General features: G+C 40.5%; 6 protein-coding genes and 2 non-coding genes across 9 annotated transcripts; 1 reads left to right on the top strand and 7 right to left on the bottom strand.

Annotated features, from left to right (window-relative positions):
* The first annotated feature begins 572 nt into the window (after positions 1-572).
* Positions 573-3,108, top strand: LOC124341015 (D-3-phosphoglycerate dehydrogenase-like). Of its 2 annotated transcripts, none has more exons than XM_046793896.1 (9): positions 573-626; positions 717-898; positions 988-1,139; positions 1,270-1,335; positions 1,417-1,570; positions 1,632-1,764; positions 1,829-2,299; positions 2,371-2,604; positions 2,686-3,108. In XM_046793896.1, the coding sequence occupies exons 2-9, from the start codon at positions 764-766 to the stop codon at positions 2,970-2,972; spliced, it is 1,632 nt and encodes a 543-aa protein (XP_046649852.1). In that variant the 5' UTR covers positions 573-626; positions 717-763; the 3' UTR covers positions 2,973-3,108. The 2 variants fall into 2 exon arrangements, with proteins under 2 accessions (XP_046649852.1, XP_046649853.1); XM_046793897.1 differs by having other exon boundaries at positions 614-626; positions 745-898.
* A 523-nt stretch (positions 3,109-3,631) lies between these two features.
* LOC124341333 (calcyphosin-like protein) lies at positions 3,632-5,429 on the bottom strand. The gene is made up of 5 exons (XM_046794397.1): positions 5,109-5,429; positions 4,810-4,987; positions 4,623-4,735; positions 4,460-4,553; positions 3,632-4,392 (listed from the first exon to the last, which is right to left on the bottom strand). Exons 1-5 carry the CDS (start codon positions 5,243-5,245, stop codon positions 4,291-4,293), a joined length of 624 nt encoding a protein of 207 aa, XP_046650353.1. The 5' UTR covers positions 5,246-5,429; the 3' UTR covers positions 3,632-4,290.
* A 660-nt stretch (positions 5,430-6,089) lies between these two features.
* Trnav-uac lies at positions 6,090-6,163 on the bottom strand. The gene has a single exon. It is a non-coding gene; the product is annotated as a tRNA-Val (tRNA).
* Positions 6,164-6,536: 373 nt separating this feature from the next.
* Positions 6,537-6,610, bottom strand: Trnav-uac. The gene has a single exon. It is a non-coding gene; the product is annotated as a tRNA-Val (tRNA).
* A 280-nt stretch (positions 6,611-6,890) lies between these two features.
* LOC124340818 (RB1-inducible coiled-coil protein 1-like) lies at positions 6,891-11,441 on the bottom strand. Its single transcript, XM_046793518.1, has 14 exons — positions 11,031-11,441; positions 10,731-10,968; positions 10,615-10,665; positions 10,129-10,552; positions 9,766-10,066; positions 9,452-9,696; positions 9,179-9,388; positions 8,516-9,118; positions 8,177-8,433; positions 7,976-8,105; positions 7,633-7,904; positions 7,470-7,572; positions 7,171-7,407; positions 6,891-7,108 (listed from the first exon to the last, which is right to left on the bottom strand). Exons 1-14 carry the CDS (start codon positions 11,305-11,307, stop codon positions 7,031-7,033), a joined length of 3,426 nt encoding a protein of 1,141 aa, XP_046649474.1. The 5' UTR covers positions 11,308-11,441; the 3' UTR covers positions 6,891-7,030.
* Positions 11,442-11,817: 376 nt separating this feature from the next.
* LOC124341336 lies at positions 11,818-12,716 on the bottom strand. Its single transcript, XM_046794401.1, has 2 exons — positions 12,321-12,716; positions 11,818-12,228 (listed from the first exon to the last, which is right to left on the bottom strand). Exons 1-2 carry the CDS (start codon positions 12,626-12,628, stop codon positions 11,922-11,924), a joined length of 615 nt encoding a protein of 204 aa, XP_046650357.1. The 5' UTR covers positions 12,629-12,716; the 3' UTR covers positions 11,818-11,921.
* A 662-nt stretch (positions 12,717-13,378) lies between these two features.
* Positions 13,379-14,251, bottom strand: LOC124341334. Its single transcript, XM_046794398.1, has 2 exons — positions 13,862-14,251; positions 13,379-13,789 (listed from the first exon to the last, which is right to left on the bottom strand). The coding sequence occupies exons 1-2, from the start codon at positions 14,161-14,163 to the stop codon at positions 13,471-13,473; spliced, it is 621 nt and encodes a 206-aa protein (XP_046650354.1). The 5' UTR covers positions 14,164-14,251; the 3' UTR covers positions 13,379-13,470.
* A 626-nt stretch (positions 14,252-14,877) lies between these two features.
* LOC124341343 lies at positions 14,878-15,751 on the bottom strand. The gene is made up of 2 exons (XM_046794414.1): positions 15,370-15,751; positions 14,878-15,298 (listed from the first exon to the last, which is right to left on the bottom strand). The coding sequence occupies exons 1-2, from the start codon at positions 15,663-15,665 to the stop codon at positions 14,995-14,997; spliced, it is 600 nt and encodes a 199-aa protein (XP_046650370.1). The 5' UTR covers positions 15,666-15,751; the 3' UTR covers positions 14,878-14,994.
* Positions 15,752-16,896: the final 1,145 nt, after the last annotated feature.

Here is a 16,896-nt window from a genome sequence, read left to right as displayed (position 1 = left end):
AGATAAGATTGGCCAGGTCGTCCGTCTTTTCTGGGACTCGCGGTCCAGCCGATCTATTGAATGTATACACCGAAAACTACCCACAGGAAAGTTGTCTCTATCCCGCCCCCCTTTGAGACGGACCCTGGGGGGCAAAGTTTCATCAGCCGCACCAACTTTCCAACCTCCGTGCACATTCACACACTGTGACCTTAATTAATGTTGGTTTTTCTGTGTGTGTGCTGCCGATGATGTTGCTTTTATTTCAATCAACGTTTGGGCTATAGGAAACGGTTCCTCGGGGACGCGTAAAAGACCTGCAATAAAAATGGCACGAAACTTTTATATCCATCAGTTGGGCGTAATGTCTTCGTCCTGATCGCATTGTCGTCACCTAAAAGGTCGCGAAATGATTTCCAACGTTTCTCCTTTCGAACAGAAGAAAACACTTCGACGGAATTACTCCGGAGCCACTACATATAAGTCAAAGTGGCGTTACTTCGTTGGGTGGCGCGAGTGTGGACGTTTTGTTTGACAACAAAAACTATGGTCGAAAGAGGGTATGGGTTGGTATTTTTCGAAAAGTATAAAAGCAACCACTGGCACACTGGAGAGGTTCTCAGTTTTCAAGAAGACCACTTTTCGAGGTTAGCTTAGCTTCTCTCCAGTGTGCAACATCCATTTTACTTTTAAAAGCTTTTTTTAACTTTTTTTTGTTTTGGTTTTTTTCGACGTAGTTTATTCAATTTAACTTGACTTTAACAGTCAACATCCGGACAGCAACATGACGCTGGATATTCAGCAAGTTTTAATTAGCGATCCAGTCGATCCGATTTGTTCGCAGATTCTCCAAAACCATGGCATAAGCGTCACCTATGCTCGACAGTGGACTAAAGAGCGTCTGCTACAGGAGATTCAGGTACCGATCCCTTTTCCAATATGATCTCTATTGTTTAATTGATTCTTTCAATTTTGAAACGAATTTTTACCTTATACATGTGATTACAGAATTACGAAGTATTGATTGTACGCTCCGAGACGAAAGTGACGGACGAAGTCCTTGCTGCCGCCACCAAATTGCGTTTGGTGGGTCGAGCTGGAACGGGACTGGACAATGTCGACATTTCAGCCGCTACGCGTCGGGGCGTCCTCGTCATGAAGTAAGTGCACAAATAATTCAATTTAAAATCAACAGTAGAATCGACTGAGATTGTTGTTGGCAAGAGTGAGCAGGCCGTTTCCGCGTCAGTGTATAACGAGGTTTCTTGTTTTTTCTTTCAAATTATTCAGCACACCCGGGGGAAATACGATGAGCGCAGCCGAGCATACGTGTGCCATGATCGCAGCTCTTAGTCGGTAAGAGAGAATTAGATATATATAGTACACGGATGTCCAGGGATTTAAAAATGCAGATGATGTAATACTGTTTGATGACAGGCACATACCGCAGGCTTGTGCCGCCCTTAAGAATGGAGTTTGGGACCGGAAAACTTACATGGGTAACGAGCTGCATGGTTCAACTTTGGCGATCCTCGGGCTGGGACGAATTGGCCGTGAAGTCGCCATCAGAATGCAAGCATTCGGCATGAAGGTAAATATTTCAAACGATTCTTCGCACCGGAAGCTTGAATGATTAATCACTTGTTATTTAGACTATCGGCTACGATCCTGTTATTAGCAAAGAATCAGCGGCTGAATTTAAAGTCGACAAAATGGAATTGGAGGAAATCTGGCCGCTGGCCGACTACATCTCCGTTCACACGCCTTACATGCCTCAGACGCACCGTAAGAGACATCCGTTCACCAATTCCAAGTTCAATTCTAATCCAAGGTATTTTGATAAGCGCAGATCTAATCAATGCCGAAGCGCTGAAGCGTTGCAAGTCTACGGTGCGCATTATCAACATTGCCCGCGGAGGGATCGTCGACGAGGCCGCCCTGCTGGACGCTCTGATCTCCGATCGTTGCAAAGGTGCTGCCCTGGATGTCTTTGTCCAAGAGCCACCGAAAGAGGGGACGACCACCTGGCAATTGATCCAGCATCCGCGCGTTGTCTGCACACCGCATCTGGGCGCTTCAACTGTCGAAGCTCAGGAGCGAGTGGCTCGGGAAATCGCCGAACAACTTATCGACCTGGCAGAGGGTCGTCAAGCTGTTGGCATTGCCAATGCGCCAAACCTGGCCCGCTCAATGGTCGAACGTAATAAGCCCTGGATGCAACTAGCTCAAGCGCTGGGCTATTTGGCCAACTCCCTGGCCGAGGGGAGTTTACATCGTCGCCCAGCTGAAGCCGAAACGAACGTGGAATTGATCTGCTGCGGTACTAAATTTTGAATCAGCTTTTCCGATTGAAATGGCATCAGGCTATTTTTACCTTTTCAAACATATCAGGCGAAGGGACTGAAGATGTCAACCTGCTAGCCAGCTCTGCCCTCGTCGGTCATTTGAACGGCATGAAAGCCAACGGAATCAACATTATTAATGCAGCGATCCTGGCCCGTGACGCCGGATTGGTTACTAGCGCTAGGCATATCAACTCGCCCAAGGATTTGTCGTTACGGGAAGACCTGGACAAACTTCTTCAGTTGACTGTGACTCGCGATTCGTACAGTATTCATCTGATCGGTATACATGACCTTTTCTTCTATTCCGCTGTGATTTCTGACATGGAGACATCAAAAATATTCCGATTTAAATATTTTAAAGGTAGCGTCCAGGGAGGCAATCCCGTCTTGTATGCAATCAACGATTGCTGGTTCCCGTTTGGTGCGACGCTCTCCGGTAACGTGTTGCTCTTCAACGGAAAACAGCCGGACACCACTTTGACTGCGCTGGTCGGCGCGCTGGCAACTTCATCCGTCGGCGTCTCTGCTTTGATGTGCACACGCCCCGGAACTTCTTGCTGGTTGGCCCTGCGTACGGGGGAAACGTTCCAAAATCCGCAACAATTCAACGGACCCGACGCAACTTTCATCGCTCAATTAGTTTTTTAGTTATCTACACAGTTGTCCATCCCACGCGAGGATCAAGTTTGAAATGTCATAGTGCTAACGCTTTTTACTTCTCTTATATTTTGTATTCCTGAGTTGCCTATATAAGATAAGACTCAAATATACTGCATCGTTTCTATCGCATGTTGACAACTTTGAATGGAGTGGCAATCAGGAAAGTTAGGGAAACAAGTCGACTATCGGGAAGATCGAATACAAGTTTCGCTCTGCCTGGCGACCTATTTAGCCGCCACTTATTACAGCAATTGAAAGTTTGATCGCTTCATCCAGCACGCTAGCTCTTCTCCTGCCTTACAGAAAAGCTGGAATCTTATTATAGATATTGGATAGTTTTATCAACTCGGGGATTAATATCGTTGATACTCTGGGAATTACACTCTATACTTCTAATTTTGTAATTTGGTATTAATAATTAAAGTTGCGTGCATAACTGGAAAAGGGCGCTCACGTGAACATCACGCATCGGCAGAAACAGGCTTTGGAACATGGCTGGCCAAAGAAAATGAGAAAAGAGAAACCGGATAAAGCAGAAATATCCGAACACAACCAGATATGTCTAGTTTGTGAACCAATCCAAGGCGGTTTGGAAGGAAAACAACAGATTTCACGTTATACCCTGGAGCTATGGTTGAAGAGAGCACTATCTCAAGAATCGACTTGTTAGCCTACAATGAAACAGAACTCGAAAACATTGTATGGGCATGACGCAGGTAAACTGCTGTAGAAAGAAATACATAGCTCTAGGGATGTTTATGGTAGGTCACAGCGTTCTCTCCCAATTTTGGAATGGATGCGGGTCGAATGGAACACAGTACAGCTATATTCTTTTAACTTTTAAAATGCGACTAGTTGTTCAGAAAGGGATGCAAATCAAATTAACTTCAACACCATTTTTTGTAATCATGATGTTGCGACGGAAGTAAATGTGGAAAAAATAATTGGATTGACTATCAACAATTTTTATTTTAAAAAATTGTTGCACCATAGCAGTATTTTTCTCATAGTGCTATAAAATTAAATGTAACGATGTGTACTATTGCCAACATTTTCCCCCTAGGTTTTTAACGACCCCTAATAACGTGGAATTCACGGTTCACTACCCAAATATAATAACAATATGCACCACACCATGTCCATTCGTATACATGGAGGTGCATATATGCAGTCAATACTTGTCAACTGATGGCAGAGACGGTGAGCAACTAGTGGGCTTTTTATCGAAGACTTGCTTAAAGGACACGTTAACTAAAATAGACATTCGCATTACTGATGCTCGAGTGGGCTAGCAGTTGCCGTTGGCTTAGAGTTTCCAAGCCTGACGCATCATCAAATCGAAGTAGACGTCTGAATCGATGGAAGCACTTACACCTGCATAATACTCTTCGAATTCTTGTAGCGTTACCTTTTTTAAAAAATCAATTACTAGTCAAATGATTCGTTTAAAAATGTACTAATTATAGATCACTTACTTTTCCGTCACCATTAGGAGAGTCAAATGTTCGCAAATATTCTTGGAAGATCTGCTCCTCTGTCTTTTCTCCATTGATAAATTTGGGATGACTTCTGCGTAACATGAATCCATCCCCCATAATTTCACGGGACAGCTTTAAATTGGCTTTAAATTTTAATTACCTGACGTTATAAACGCCTTTTAAATCTTCCGGAGTAATGACACCATCTCCGGTTTTATCCATCTTTTGAAACGCCGCTAGAATAAGCGATATCCTTGATTGTGACATGGGAGGCTATTGCATGACCAATCAAATATTAGTATCATACTTCTAAGATGCTTTGATAGTAAGTTGAATCCAAGTCATACTCTTAAAGCAATCAAGAGTTCGTCGTACTCAATAGAGCCGCTGCCGTTTTTGTCCATTGAATGAAACAATTGCTGGGCTTCTGTTGCAGTTAAAGAAGCGCCGAAATCCGACAAACCTTTAACAAATTCTTCGTAGCTGATTTTACGGTCACCATCATCATCCCATATGCGAAATGCCCTGTAAAAATCATTTCATACATACCAGTAGTACATATAGGCTACAGTGTCCAAGTTTAGTGGGATACATGTAACATGAAACATTAAATGGGCCATCCGTTAAATAAATGAAAACAACTTACCGTCCAAAATCTCTTATTCCAGCCACGCCTCTCTGTAAACACTGCAGCCTCAGCCTTTCCAATGGATCAGTTGTCGAACTGAGTTCTTTCCCAGCGTTAAGAACCATTTCGCGTTCGTTACGAGCCGTGGAAGCCATAACGTGCGCGATTATTTGTATAATACTTGTCAAACAGAAGCGCGGAAAATAGCAATGCTGTGCAAGAAACTGGAAATGTGTTACTTGATGTCAACGAACCACTGAGAACTGAGGTGAATGTACAAAATATTTTTTCCTGTTGTCAAGCCTAGGCCTTAAGTAAGCTCTACGTGTTTCCATCAAAGACACGTAAACGCAATAGAAACTGAGGCTTATCATTATGAAGACCCAGCACTTGCTAATCAGAGCAGATAAGGGTGCCTCTATGTTGTCGTGGTAACGAGTTTGTTTTGATAGTTTTCTCAACTTTTTCTTTAGCCTATATACAGGCCTAACGCAAATGCTAGTCACGTCAGTTTACACTAGGCTTCAATGCTTTCTGTAAACAACAAAAGGGGAAGTGTTTTCGAACATATTCGCTTTAACAAAAGCGAGTTAAATTTGACTGCTATTTCAATAGTCAGCACTTTCTTTCTTAGAAAAGAGCTTCCAGCACTTAGAAATTACCTAATAAATTTTAATCGTAATACGAGAAAATGCAATAATTCTTTCAGATTATGCGACGAATCACCACGTAATTGGATCTGTCCGCCCGTCGAAATTATCATCATCAAGAACATTTGCATTTATACAGATTTGAACGCCACATCGCACTCATCTGCTTCCGTGTGAATTATCACGTCCATCACGCTATCGAATGAGCTACTGAGAACATATACATTTGAAACGGTTTCCCAATTACTTCAAAAAGTTTTAAATATAATAAAAGATGGGTAAATAGCAAATGCATTCGAAATTGTTAATTAACGAAATCATACATTCTAATAGAATGTAGAAAAAAAAGTGCTTCCGCCCAGGCTCGAACTGAGGACCTTCTGCGTGTAAAGCAGACGTGATAACCAACTACACTACGGAAGCGTATGAGAATATAAGAATAAGAGCTATAGCTGCTTAGGGTATGGATGGGTCTGTACGAAACTACATTCTCTGATTCAATCCTCAAATCCTGGATCCAGTGGAAGAAAAACCAAAAACTTTTGAACTTTCAACAAGAAGTATGTATTTATGATTTATGTAATTTTTTTTAGATTCTGTGTCAATCAATGCCGACTGACAAAGTTTTTTTTACTTATCACAATAGATTTTTTTCTCTTTTAGAAGTTCGATTATAAATTAAATCAGATTAAAAGTCTTCAGTTTTCAGACAGACATAGACTATTTAGTATTCCACAATAAATAAATAATTAAAACATATTTCATTCAATAAAGTAATAGAATTTTTTTAAACGAATGCTTCCGCTCAGGTTCGAACTGAGGCCCTTCTGCGTGTAAAGCAGACGTGATAACCAACTACACTACGGAAGCTTATGTTCACAAGCCTCTAGAATATACAAACATCTTTTTGTTTAAGGTGGCAAAAAACCCATTTCATTTTATTCGGCAAACTTCATCTACAAAGTTTACAGAAACTTCTTTTTCATATACCGACAATAGATAACGTAAGGTTATTATGATATATTTAAATATTTCATTAGACTAATATATTTATATCTGAAAATAGTAGCCGAAATTATCTCAGCATCTAAAAGGCGAGACGCGATGATTTTGCAAGTATATGCAAGTATGGCGGCAAAGTTGGCATGGGTTTACTGTAAATGTGTATTATTAATTGTGTTTTCAATTTAATGCCCAACCTAAAAAGAAACACAAACACGCACAAAATATTTCGTTGACTTTGTAATTGTTTTTGAAAAACTTGATTGTCGAAGTCCAACCAGTCCAGACTTAAGAGGTACTATTTATTCGGTCCACTTTCACACGATAAAAGTTTGTTCCTTTTGGAAGATTGTAACGATTTTCTTCCTATAGCATAAGAAGATATTTGTAGTTTATTCAAACTTTTAGTAAAAATCACGAAGGAATACCTTCCGGACCAGGCAGAACTCCCTTTGAATAACACGAGCCAAAAACGGCTCCATCGTCACGTTCTGTAATCCGAGCGAGGATATTGAATCGGCATGCAAAAAATGGAGATACGGTCCTTTATTGTACAAAATATGAGTTGAATATCGTTCATCCCATTGTACAACTACTGCATCTCCCACTTCGCAACCGTAAACATTAGCCGAACCTTGTCTGACAAGCGACCTAGTCATTTTACTCTAAATAGGAGAAAACTACAACGTTAATTTGCGCCCTGCATCAAAATAAAAATGCATAATACCATTGGTTTCTTTTTTAAAGAAGATTTTGGAGGAAGTAATGGGCTTGGTGACGATTTATCATCCGACTGCAAAACTGCCACACTAGCTGCCATGTTCACCGAACTAAACAAAAAGAGCCATTTTCAATCGTCAGTACACGTGCAATCGAGGAATATAATGTACCTAATCTGGGATATGGATGTGGTAAATGGAAGAGGAGGTTTGCTTGAGAGATTAACACTTTCTTGGCGAAGTTGATCTACTCTTGAACCAACGCTCTGCATCATCTGATTCGATTCTTTTAACGCTTCAGAAAGCGTTGCTTCCCATTTTGTAGGCTTGGTGTTGCTCGTCTTGTAGTGGGTTGTATAGCTTTCGACAAGCGTAGATAACTTGTCCTTCTCTTGCTTCAACTTCTCTACTAAGGGTAGCAACAGTTCGTCCGAATGACTCTCCTTCAATGATATTAAAATGGAAAAAAAAGGTTACAAGTATAACTTTTGCACAAAACTTTGCATTTCATTACCGATACTCGCTTAGTTCTCACTAGATTGCACGGGCTGGCAGGTGGGGTTGTCCGCATTTCAAATTTGTCCAAAGAATCGGATCTTGATCTACAATCCGTCGACGGGGACTGGCTTGCCATCATGCGAAATCTGCAATAATTTCCATATAACGTATTAAAGCATATAAAAGATTTCAGGAAAACAATCATCTTTCTACTAACCGTGATCTAAGTCCTTCAATCTCTAAGCGATGTTTACGTTGCAATTCCTCCTGTAGTTGAAGTTTTTGTGTTTCATTTTCTTTAAGCAAATGTTCATACTTTGCTTTCCAATCGTTAGTGTCTGGAAGCGTCATTTGGGTCTGAAGTTCCAGAAGGCCACTTAATTCCGAATCTTTTTCCAACTTTAACTGTTCGAGTTCTACTTCGTGACCAAGCATCAGCTCCTGTTTCCATGTCCTTAATGCATCTGGATTCTCCTACGTATCCAATTAAAATATGTCGTGTTAATAACATATTTACTTATGTCAGATAATAATTATAACAACAATCAATACTTACTTGTTCGGAAACGGCTTGCCATTCGCTGACAATTGCTTTACACTTTTCTTCGGTACTTTTTACCGTTTCTTTTAAGGCGTTAATTTCCTGCTTGTATTTCATTTTTTGTTGGCGCAACTGTTCAATTCTCTGTTTCTCCAGCTCTTCTTCCCGCTGTCGTAGACAAAATTGAGCGCTACCGACAAGCTCTTTCTTTTCTTCCTGCCATTGGCTGCATTGTTTCTTCCAATCTTCAAGTTCAATTCGAACAGACTTTAATTCTGCTTCCAATTTAAATTTTTCTTCATCCAATTTTTTGTTTTGACTCTTGACTTCCTCCAAAATGATTTCTGAAGATTTTTCTGTAGAGGCGAACATCTCTCTAATATGTTGAATTAATTCGAATCGCAAACGAGCTAATTGTTCGTTGGCAACTTGGCTCCATTCAATCGTTAATTTTCGAATGGAGTTCAACTCTGAACGAAAAACTGGGAGTGCAGTTTGACCAGCTTCTAGAGCGCACTGCAAGTGGGATTGAAGTGCCAGCAATCGACAACGCTGGCCTTTGACAGTCTCCTCCAATTGCTGTTGAAGTTCTAGTCCAGCATCATCTCGACAGCGAATCTATGAGCCAAGTGAAATTAGTCAACGGAATATTGAAAATGAAATGCTGTTTTAGTTTACAATGGAATCGGAAGCATCGTCGATGTGATAATCAGAATGGAAGTCGGATTGGGAACGCTTAACCTTGGATCGACTTGGTCGAACCGGAGGCGAAAGTAATGCGGCTGAAAGACTCGGAAGTACGCTAGTTTCAACTTGGAGTTCTATTGGAGTTAACTTCTGTGCTGATGAATAAAGACGTTCTAGAATAGGTGGATCTCGCAGCACGTCCTGATGATCACAAGAAATAGATTTACGTTCATTAAAAAACGAGCACTAAGTTATATTAATTGCCTTGATATTGTTGGGTAATTTCAATTTGTCCCATAATGTAGGCAGCGCGTTTTTTAAGCGTTCCAAATCATCAATAGAAACCGATGGTAAATTAACATCAAATGGGGAAGGAGGTGACGTAGCAAAAGATGGAGTAAACTGTTCGAGAATACCAGGAAACAATTGGGTCAGAAAGTGCCCTTCGCAAGATTCAATAAAGCTCTTGCGCAACGACGATTCATCTTGATGCACCGTCGCAGAATAACCTGCGATTGTAATAAAGAAGACTGAATACACAATCTTTGCTAAAAAAAAGACTGACAATGCAATTTTACCAGAAAGAGTCGCTGCCCATTCAATAAATTTGGCGGCAAAGTGTTTTCGTCTGACGATTTCGACCATGGAACGAAGATAAATACTTGGCGCTTGATGCAGTTGCCGAAGTAAATCAAAGTGACGGCGGAGTCGACGTAAATTTTCATTTTGCAGATTCAATCGTTCGTGAACTTCATTCAGTTGGCGTTGAACAAACATCATCCAGCGAAGACGGGCGTGTAGATTTTTGCCCAACTCTTCCTTAGCTCGGCTACAACGACTTCGGATATCGCGAAGTCTATCATCATTCTTCAACATAACCTATAATTTTAATAGGTTAGTAAAAATATGTAAGAACGCGAAACTAAGATTCCTAATCGAACCTTAATCTGATGACGATGTGATGTACACAATTCAGGTAGAATAGAAGCGTCATTAAAATTTCGGGCTCTCTGTTGGTTCTGAAGAAGCGCTTGAGCTATATCACACTGCTCCTGGACTTGTTTTCTAGCTTCAACCAACAACTGCTCAAGACCGAAAAGCCGCTCCTCCAGTCCCCTGATTTCTTTCATCTCTGGCCGTTCAGCAGAAGAAAGAGCGGACTTTATGTTTCTTTCCAGAGCTTGCAACAATTGGTGATCCATTTGTTCAAGGGCTTTCGTGCAAGAATCAGCAACTACATTGAGGTTTGTGTCTTCATCGTCAGTTGAATGAACCCAGTCAAGGAGTGGCATTTCCTCAGCCTTATTGAGCAAACATGACAAAACTGGAATATTGGCCAAAGCATTGAGGTCATCCCAGAAATGACTAATAAAGAAGCAGAAAAGTTATTAATAGGATAACATTGGATAAATATGTGTTAGGTAAACCTAAGAATATCCAGGTACTCTTCACGACTACTAAGGTAATGTTGGTATGTCCTAAAAGAGAATATATTTATAAATACATCAGAGGAAAGGAAAAAAAGGTACACTATATTTCATACTGTTCAAAAAGCTGGGTCCTTCCTTTGAAATCAGTCATAACATCTTCAAGATTGGCAACAACAGCAGACCATCCTTGCTGCTGCATATGTTGATCATGGACTAGTTGCTCACATACTCGTGTGATTTCTCTTCCAGTTTCATAAAATTGCTGGGCTAACTGAACACGGGCTACCACAGTTTGATATGTAGTTTCCTTGTCATTCAGACAAACTTCTGCCTTATGCCGTAAGTCGTGAGCTACAGATTAAAACAAGATAAATTAGAACTTTTTTGTGGAAAAGAAATATACTGTCATTTACCGGAGCCAAAATCTATACTAGGTGAAGGTGGGACAGCACTTTCAATGGTTGACTTGCAGAAGAGAAATATAGGATTTGTATCAGTGCCTGCAGAATAACTGCATACACGATGTGATGGATCTAAGCCTTGTCCTCCGCTGATGAGAAGAATTTGTTTGTCTGGAGCAATTTTGGAGGCTTTGTAAACGACTTCTTTAAGATTAGCTACCGTATCCAAAGCCAAATTCATATCAAACGTCAGAGTAGTTCCAGTGTCAACTAGGAATACGTATAGCATTTTTAAAAAGTAGTGATGCACGATATTAAATGATTAGACTGTCAATTTTTCGTAAGACTACGACGACGAATACGATAACATACGAATATACTATTAACGTCGTGTAGAAAAGTGGAAACAAAGGTTTGTTGTTGCAGAAGCTATCAGCTGATTGCTGTGGCGCCATCTTCAAACATTATTTTAAAACCTCACAATTTCGTCCTTATTTTGGAACGCACAAATTCTGCACAACTATTCTACAATAAATCAAACCAATCGAACGGAATTAATTGCTAAAAAAACTTTAACTATTAATAGCCGTAAAACAGACACAATTGATCTGAATTTTAACAACTTAGCGAACGACTGTGTGGCACCCTGCTTAATACATCTTAAATGCGCTTTCGTCGGGATCATGCGATCCTTGGGGAATTTTTAGCAAGCATTAAATGGCGAAAATTTAAAAAAAATACTTATTTCATAAAGATATTCATGTCTTATTCTGTGGCTTTCAAATTCAATGATAATAACTGATGCTTTAGAGTGTATTAAATTATGAATACAGTAACTTGTTTTCAATTGCTCATCTGGTCAAACAAATAGAAATATTTAGTGTTGAAACACTTTGGTTAAATTTAAGCATTTGGACATTGGGGGATCTTGCCAACGGCTGAGCAAGCTGGAGTCGAAGTCGAAGTGATGAGTGTAAAGGTAGAAACGGTCTTGGTCACCGTCAAAGCAGATTGAATTTGAGTGAAGAACAGGCGCTCATCAGCGACAGGTTGGCCGTGTGTGCCGTAGTAGGGCACAACAACAGGGCGGTAGTTGTACGAGCCACTTCGGAAAGTGGATTGGGGTTGATAAGCGGACGGTGAAGACAAAACGAACACCTGAGGATCGGCAGCACGAACATCTCGGCTGGATACTTGGGTGGGTTCAACTCTGCAACAATGTTTAAACAAATTTAAAAAATGGAGAAAAATAGAGAAAAATAGAGGATAGAAATGAAGCATTAGTCAAAAAGTGAGTTTTACCCTTGGACAGCTGCGGGAACAATCGGGAATTGCTCTTCGTCTTCTCCGTCAAACAGAAGTCCGCGACGTCTGCGGCCAGTGCAAGCAGCTGCGGCCGCCTTTGTGCAAGTGACTGTGAGAGTCGACGTCGCCGTAGTCGTAGTGGTTGGTAGTAAAAGTCTTGGATCATCTGGACTAATTATTTCTGGTTCTACGCTATCTCCGTAGAAAGGAGCCTGGTAAGGATTGCGGTAGACAACGTACTGTGGCTGATTCTGGGCGGCCACATAAGCCAACGAAATAACAAGTACGGATAGTGCAAGACGCATTTTGACTTCACGAAAAGTATTAAGCTCGACTGGTCCTGAATAAGTGTTCGAACGGACAGCGACCTGTAGAACACTGTTGAAAAACCAACCCTAGACGACCATTTTTATACAGTCTTGGGGCTTCGCTTAAAAATGGGCGTGTTTCTATGTATAGGCGTAACTATAACTTTAGTGGAAGACAACGCATACATATGGTAATTTAATCATCCTGTATATTTCTCCGTGGTCAAATAAAATAGTCTTGGATTTCTTTTAAATTTCAAGCTGATATGTTTAGAAATAAAAAAAATGTATTGTCGAGAATATCAACGACGTTCATGAACAGAACTTTGTAAAGGGTTTTGTCGGTTGCTATCGTTTTATTTTAATTTTTTGAGAATATTTAATTATTTATGAATGCATGAAACATTAAATAAAACTATCCTTAGTTTAAACGCAGGAGTCATTTTGGTTATCTTGGTGGTCGAAGTTGCCATACAGAGAATATCTATTGGGTAACTAAAATACGCCAATGGCGTTTTTTCCGCGAGTTCTTTAACCTCAGCATATTTCCTTATAAAGATTTATGGAAAGGTCATGCGCAAAATAAAATATCAAGATAGGTTGCTTTTTTTGGAAGTGCATTTGAAATTTGGAAAATATTTTATACTTCCAGTTTACTACTTTAAAATAAATACGAACATATTATACCATATAATATGTTGCTGCTAATGACTGAAATTATAAAAAAGAACGTGAACAGAGACTGCGGATGCTGTAAGAATGTGTATTAAATTAGGGAACAAATAACGTGTTCCGATTCATAATGGAAGCAAATAACAATAATCTGAAATGCGCCAAATTTAAGCAGTCGGGCATTGGGCAATCGTGCCGGCGACAGAGCAAGTTGGATTCAAGGTGAAAGTTGTGATAGTAAAGGCAGTCGAGGTCACAGTTGCTGTTATAGCGGATTGGAGGCTATTTAGTAAAAAGCGTTGATCATCAATGGCTGCTGGTTGCTGGTTTCGAGAGGCGTAGAAAGGCAGAGCAACAGGGCGATATTGGTAAGAATCGCTGTGGAATCCTGACTGGGGCTGCTGGTAGGCGAATGGAGCTGAAATCAGCAACACCTGAGGATCAGCAGCGCGAGCATCTCGGCTGGGGACTTGAGTGGGTTCAACTCTAAAACGAAAACAAACAAAAAACAAATGTAAAGAATGTTCAGAATAAATGATACGAATTGGCACTATTTACCCTTCAACTGCTGATGGGGCAATAGGGAATTGCTCTTCTTCTTCTCCGGCATACAAAATTCCGCGTCTTTTGCGGCAAGGAGTTGCGATGGAAGATGTGCAGGTAAAAGTGGCAGTAAGCGTCGTTGTAGTGGTTGTCGTCGGGCGGAAAAGTCGTGGGTCTTCAGCGTTAATTACTGCTGGTTCCGCGCCATCTCCATAAAATGGAGCCTGGTAAGGACTGCGGTAAGCGAGGTACTGAGGATAATCTTGAGCGGCAACGTAAGCCAACAAGACAACAAGTACGGATAGAGAAAGATGCATTTTGAATTGAAGAAAATAGATAAGCTCGGCTGGAACTGAAAGAGAAGTCTTGAACGGGTGGTGAGCTGCAAGACACTGTCGAAGTGAAACCCTAGACAGCCATTTTTATACGGGTTTGGTGTGCAGGTATGGCCATCAGCGCATGGAAGGGAATCCTTTTTGGTTTTCTTATAATGCTTCGATGGGAAAACAAATCCGGCAAACAATAAATTCCTTTTGAATGTTTTAAAATTAAAAAAAAATAATTTTTTTTTTAAATAAATAATCTGATGATTTTTTTTAAATTCTCTACCCATCAATGACAAAAATCAAGTCTTTTGAATTACTCTCGAGACTGATTCATGAATCATGGAGACTATGAAAACATATACGTAATTTATGCGTATAATTAATTTATTTGTAGAAACCGTATTCCAGTTAGAATTTCGACTAATATCTGTTAAGTACTACAAGTAGTCAAATTTTAAGTTGAAATCATCATATTAGGACGATATACTGGCTAAAAAGGCGACAACATTATTTTGAGGAGAACAACAAAAAAATCTATGGAGTAGGCGTAATGCCAAATAACACACATTCATGAACCCATTAAAGCAGATCAGCTGGCGTCATATTTGATGCTTTCCATCAAGTAAAAGAAATGTGTCGGTAAATTTTATGTATTGTTCTCTGCTTGGACAACAAATCAAAAAATGTAAAGACGAACAAAAGGTATAGCTTATGCTATGATGTGTGTATTTAACTAAGAAACAGAGTATAAAGTGCTTCAAGATGCATTACGATTCTGTTCCCCGCGTCGTAAAGCATGTTTAAATAATGGTTTTGAATAAATTAAGCATTTGGACATTGGGGGATGGTGCCGGCGACAGAGCAAGCTGGAGTTGAGGTGGAGGTGGTGATGGCGAAGACAGTTGAGGTCTTGGTCACCGTCAAAGCAGATTGAATCTGATTAAAGAAAAGGCGCTGAGCAGGTTGGTACTGTGAGCCGTAGAAAGGAAGAACAACTGGGTGGTAGTTGTACGGACCACTCTGGAATCCAGACTGGGGCTGGTAGGCGAACTGAGGTGGCACAACATACACCTGCTGAGGATCGGCAGCGCGAGCATCTCGGCTGGATAGTTGGGTGGGTTCAACTCTGCAGCAATGTATGACAAACAAAATAATAAATGAAGAGAAAGTTAGATGATAGAACAGGTTGTTTTATACCCTTTGACGGCTGTGGGAACAATGGGGAACTGCTCTTCCTCTTCTCCGGCAAACAGAAGTTCGCGACGTCTGCGGCCACCACAAGCAGCAGTGGACTTGGTGCAAGTCACGGTGGAAGTTGACGTCGTCGTCGTGGTAGTCGTCGGGCGGAAAAATCGTGGGTCTTCAGGGTTGATGACGGCATCTCCGTAGTAAGGAGCCTGGTAAGGATTGCGGTAGACAATGTACTGGGGCTGCTGATCCTGAGCGCTTACATAAGCCAACAAAACAACAAGGACGGACAGTGCAAGACGCATTTTGAATTGAAGTTAAATAAAGTAAGCTCGACTTAAGATGAGTTTTAAACGTGCAGCGACGAATAAGACACTGTTGGAAAAGTGAGCTCTACACAGCCATTTTTATACGGTTCTTGGGCAAAGAGCTCTGTGTGTGAGGTGCAATTATGAAATGCAACATAAAGTAATAGGCGGAAAGAAAAAAGGGGTTCGTTTCGGTCGTCCTCTTCCTCCATAATTTTGGCTGTACAAAAGCCGTCCGAAAAAAGGGCAATATTCTTTCTATTGGAAACAAGGACGAGAAAAAAGGCTAGGCGTTCTTTTAGTCTTTTACCTATTACCTTATATGGTTGAAATGGGTTAGAAAAAAAAATTATACTTTTTTTTTTCTTTGTGGCTGCATGTTGTGAGGCTATATAAATTTTTAGTAGCCTCTCGGATACGGCTGAAGCCCGAGGATGTTGACCTGAACGAACGAATAGGATAGAGCGCCAGTTTCGTGTGGAAACGCTTACAAGTTAAAATATATGGTAAAACACTATTTTGAAGGTCAACTTTTAGGAGAAAGCGGAACTGGATTGTCTATTCTGAGTCGAGACTTTCACTGAAAGGGTTTTCACGTATCGTCTTATCCCGATTCCCGACACAATAAGACCCTACACAGAGACAAAGACTAATAGCCTTGGGCCGTATGTTTACAGAAAAAAGTCAAAATGAGCTGAATGTTCTACAATTTTAGTTCATTGCTGATCAAATTTTGCTTTCTGTTTCAAGTAAATTCACTTTACGGGAAAGTCGGGAAGTGGTCGATTTTTTGGGGTGGGGGGCAGTCGAAGAATCGATTATTTATTATTTTGGCCATACAGAAATTATGTTTATTTCAACTAAAACTTATTCGGTTATCGTTTTTTGAGCGGTTTGGATTTTGAGTGGGGGGGGGGTTGATTTTTTATCATTTTTTATTTCTATCGATATCGTATTAATCATTTAATCGTAACCACGATTTAAAAGAAAATTGGACAAGTGTCGTCTGATTTCGTCGTCGAGTTTAAAATTTCGAAGAAGTTCAATGTTCAAGACTGATTTTGTTATAGATTTTTTGTTTTTGATAACCGTCATACTCCACCTGTTTAGCGGGTAAATAAAACTAAGAATACAAATAAAACGATGTGGGAGCTGTAGAAGAGCTAAACCGGTTCCAAACGTGTGAAATGTTACTTCTTGACTAGCACATGCAAGCCCCCCTGTCAAT

The sequence above is a fragment of the Daphnia pulicaria genome, chromosome 5 (assembly GCF_021234035.1).
Source record: "Daphnia pulicaria isolate SC F1-1A chromosome 5, SC_F0-13Bv2, whole genome shotgun sequence".
NCBI lineage: Eukaryota > Metazoa > Arthropoda > Branchiopoda > Diplostraca > Daphniidae > Daphnia > Daphnia pulicaria.
The sequence above is the reverse complement of the archived record's forward strand: the minus strand, read 5'-3'. Positions and strand labels throughout refer to the sequence as shown.

Excerpts from the sequence above, each read along its gene's own strand:
- LOC124341015 (XM_046793896.1), top strand. The coding sequence starts at position 764 with ATGACGCTGGATATTCAGCAAGTTTTAATTAGCGATCCAGTCGATCCG. Across the intron at positions 1,140-1,269 it reads CGGGGCGTCCTCGTCATGAA|CACACCCGGGGGAAATACGA; the intron begins GTAAGTGCACAA and ends CAAATTATTCAG. Across the intron at positions 1,571-1,631 it reads TGCAAGCATTCGGCATGAAG|ACTATCGGCTACGATCCTGT; the intron begins GTAAATATTTCA and ends CTTGTTATTTAG.
- LOC124341333 (XM_046794397.1), bottom strand. The coding sequence starts at position 5,245 with ATGGCTTCCACGGCTCGTAACGAACGCGAAATGGTTCTTAACGCTGGG. Across the intron at positions 4,736-4,809 it reads AACTCTTGATTGCTTTAAGA|CCTCCCATGTCACAATCAAG; the intron begins GTATGACTTGGA and ends GTCATGCAATAG. Across the intron at positions 4,393-4,459 it reads CTCCTAATGGTGACGGAAAA|GTAACGCTACAAGAATTCGA; the intron begins GTAAGTGATCTA and ends TTTTTAAAAAAG.
- LOC124340818 (XM_046793518.1), bottom strand. The coding sequence starts at position 11,307 with ATGCTATACGTATTCCTAGTTGACACTGGAACTACTCTGACGTTTGAT. Across the intron at positions 10,067-10,128 it reads CACATCGTCATCAGATTAAG|GTTATGTTGAAGAATGATGA; the intron begins GTTCGATTAGGA and ends TTAAAATTATAG. Across the intron at positions 7,573-7,632 it reads ACATCCATATCCCAGATTAG|TTCGGTGAACATGGCAGCTA; the intron begins GTACATTATATT and ends CTTTTTGTTTAG.
- LOC124341336 (XM_046794401.1), bottom strand. The coding sequence starts at position 12,628 with ATGCGTCTTGCACTATCCGTACTTGTTATTTCGTTGGCTTATGTGGCC. Across the intron at positions 12,229-12,320 it reads GTTCCCGCAGCTGTCCAAGG|AGTTGAACCCACCCAAGTAT; the intron begins GTAAAACTCACT and ends ACATTGTTGCAG.
- LOC124341334 (XM_046794398.1), bottom strand. The coding sequence starts at position 14,163 with ATGCATCTTTCTCTATCCGTACTTGTTGTCTTGTTGGCTTACGTTGCC. Across the intron at positions 13,790-13,861 it reads GCCCCATCAGCAGTTGAAGG|AGTTGAACCCACTCAAGTCC; the intron begins GTAAATAGTGCC and ends TTTTCGTTTTAG.
- LOC124341343 (XM_046794414.1), bottom strand. The coding sequence starts at position 15,665 with ATGCGTCTTGCACTGTCCGTCCTTGTTGTTTTGTTGGCTTATGTAAGC. Across the intron at positions 15,299-15,369 it reads GTTCCCACAGCCGTCAAAGG|AGTTGAACCCACCCAACTAT; the intron begins GTATAAAACAAC and ends ACATTGCTGCAG.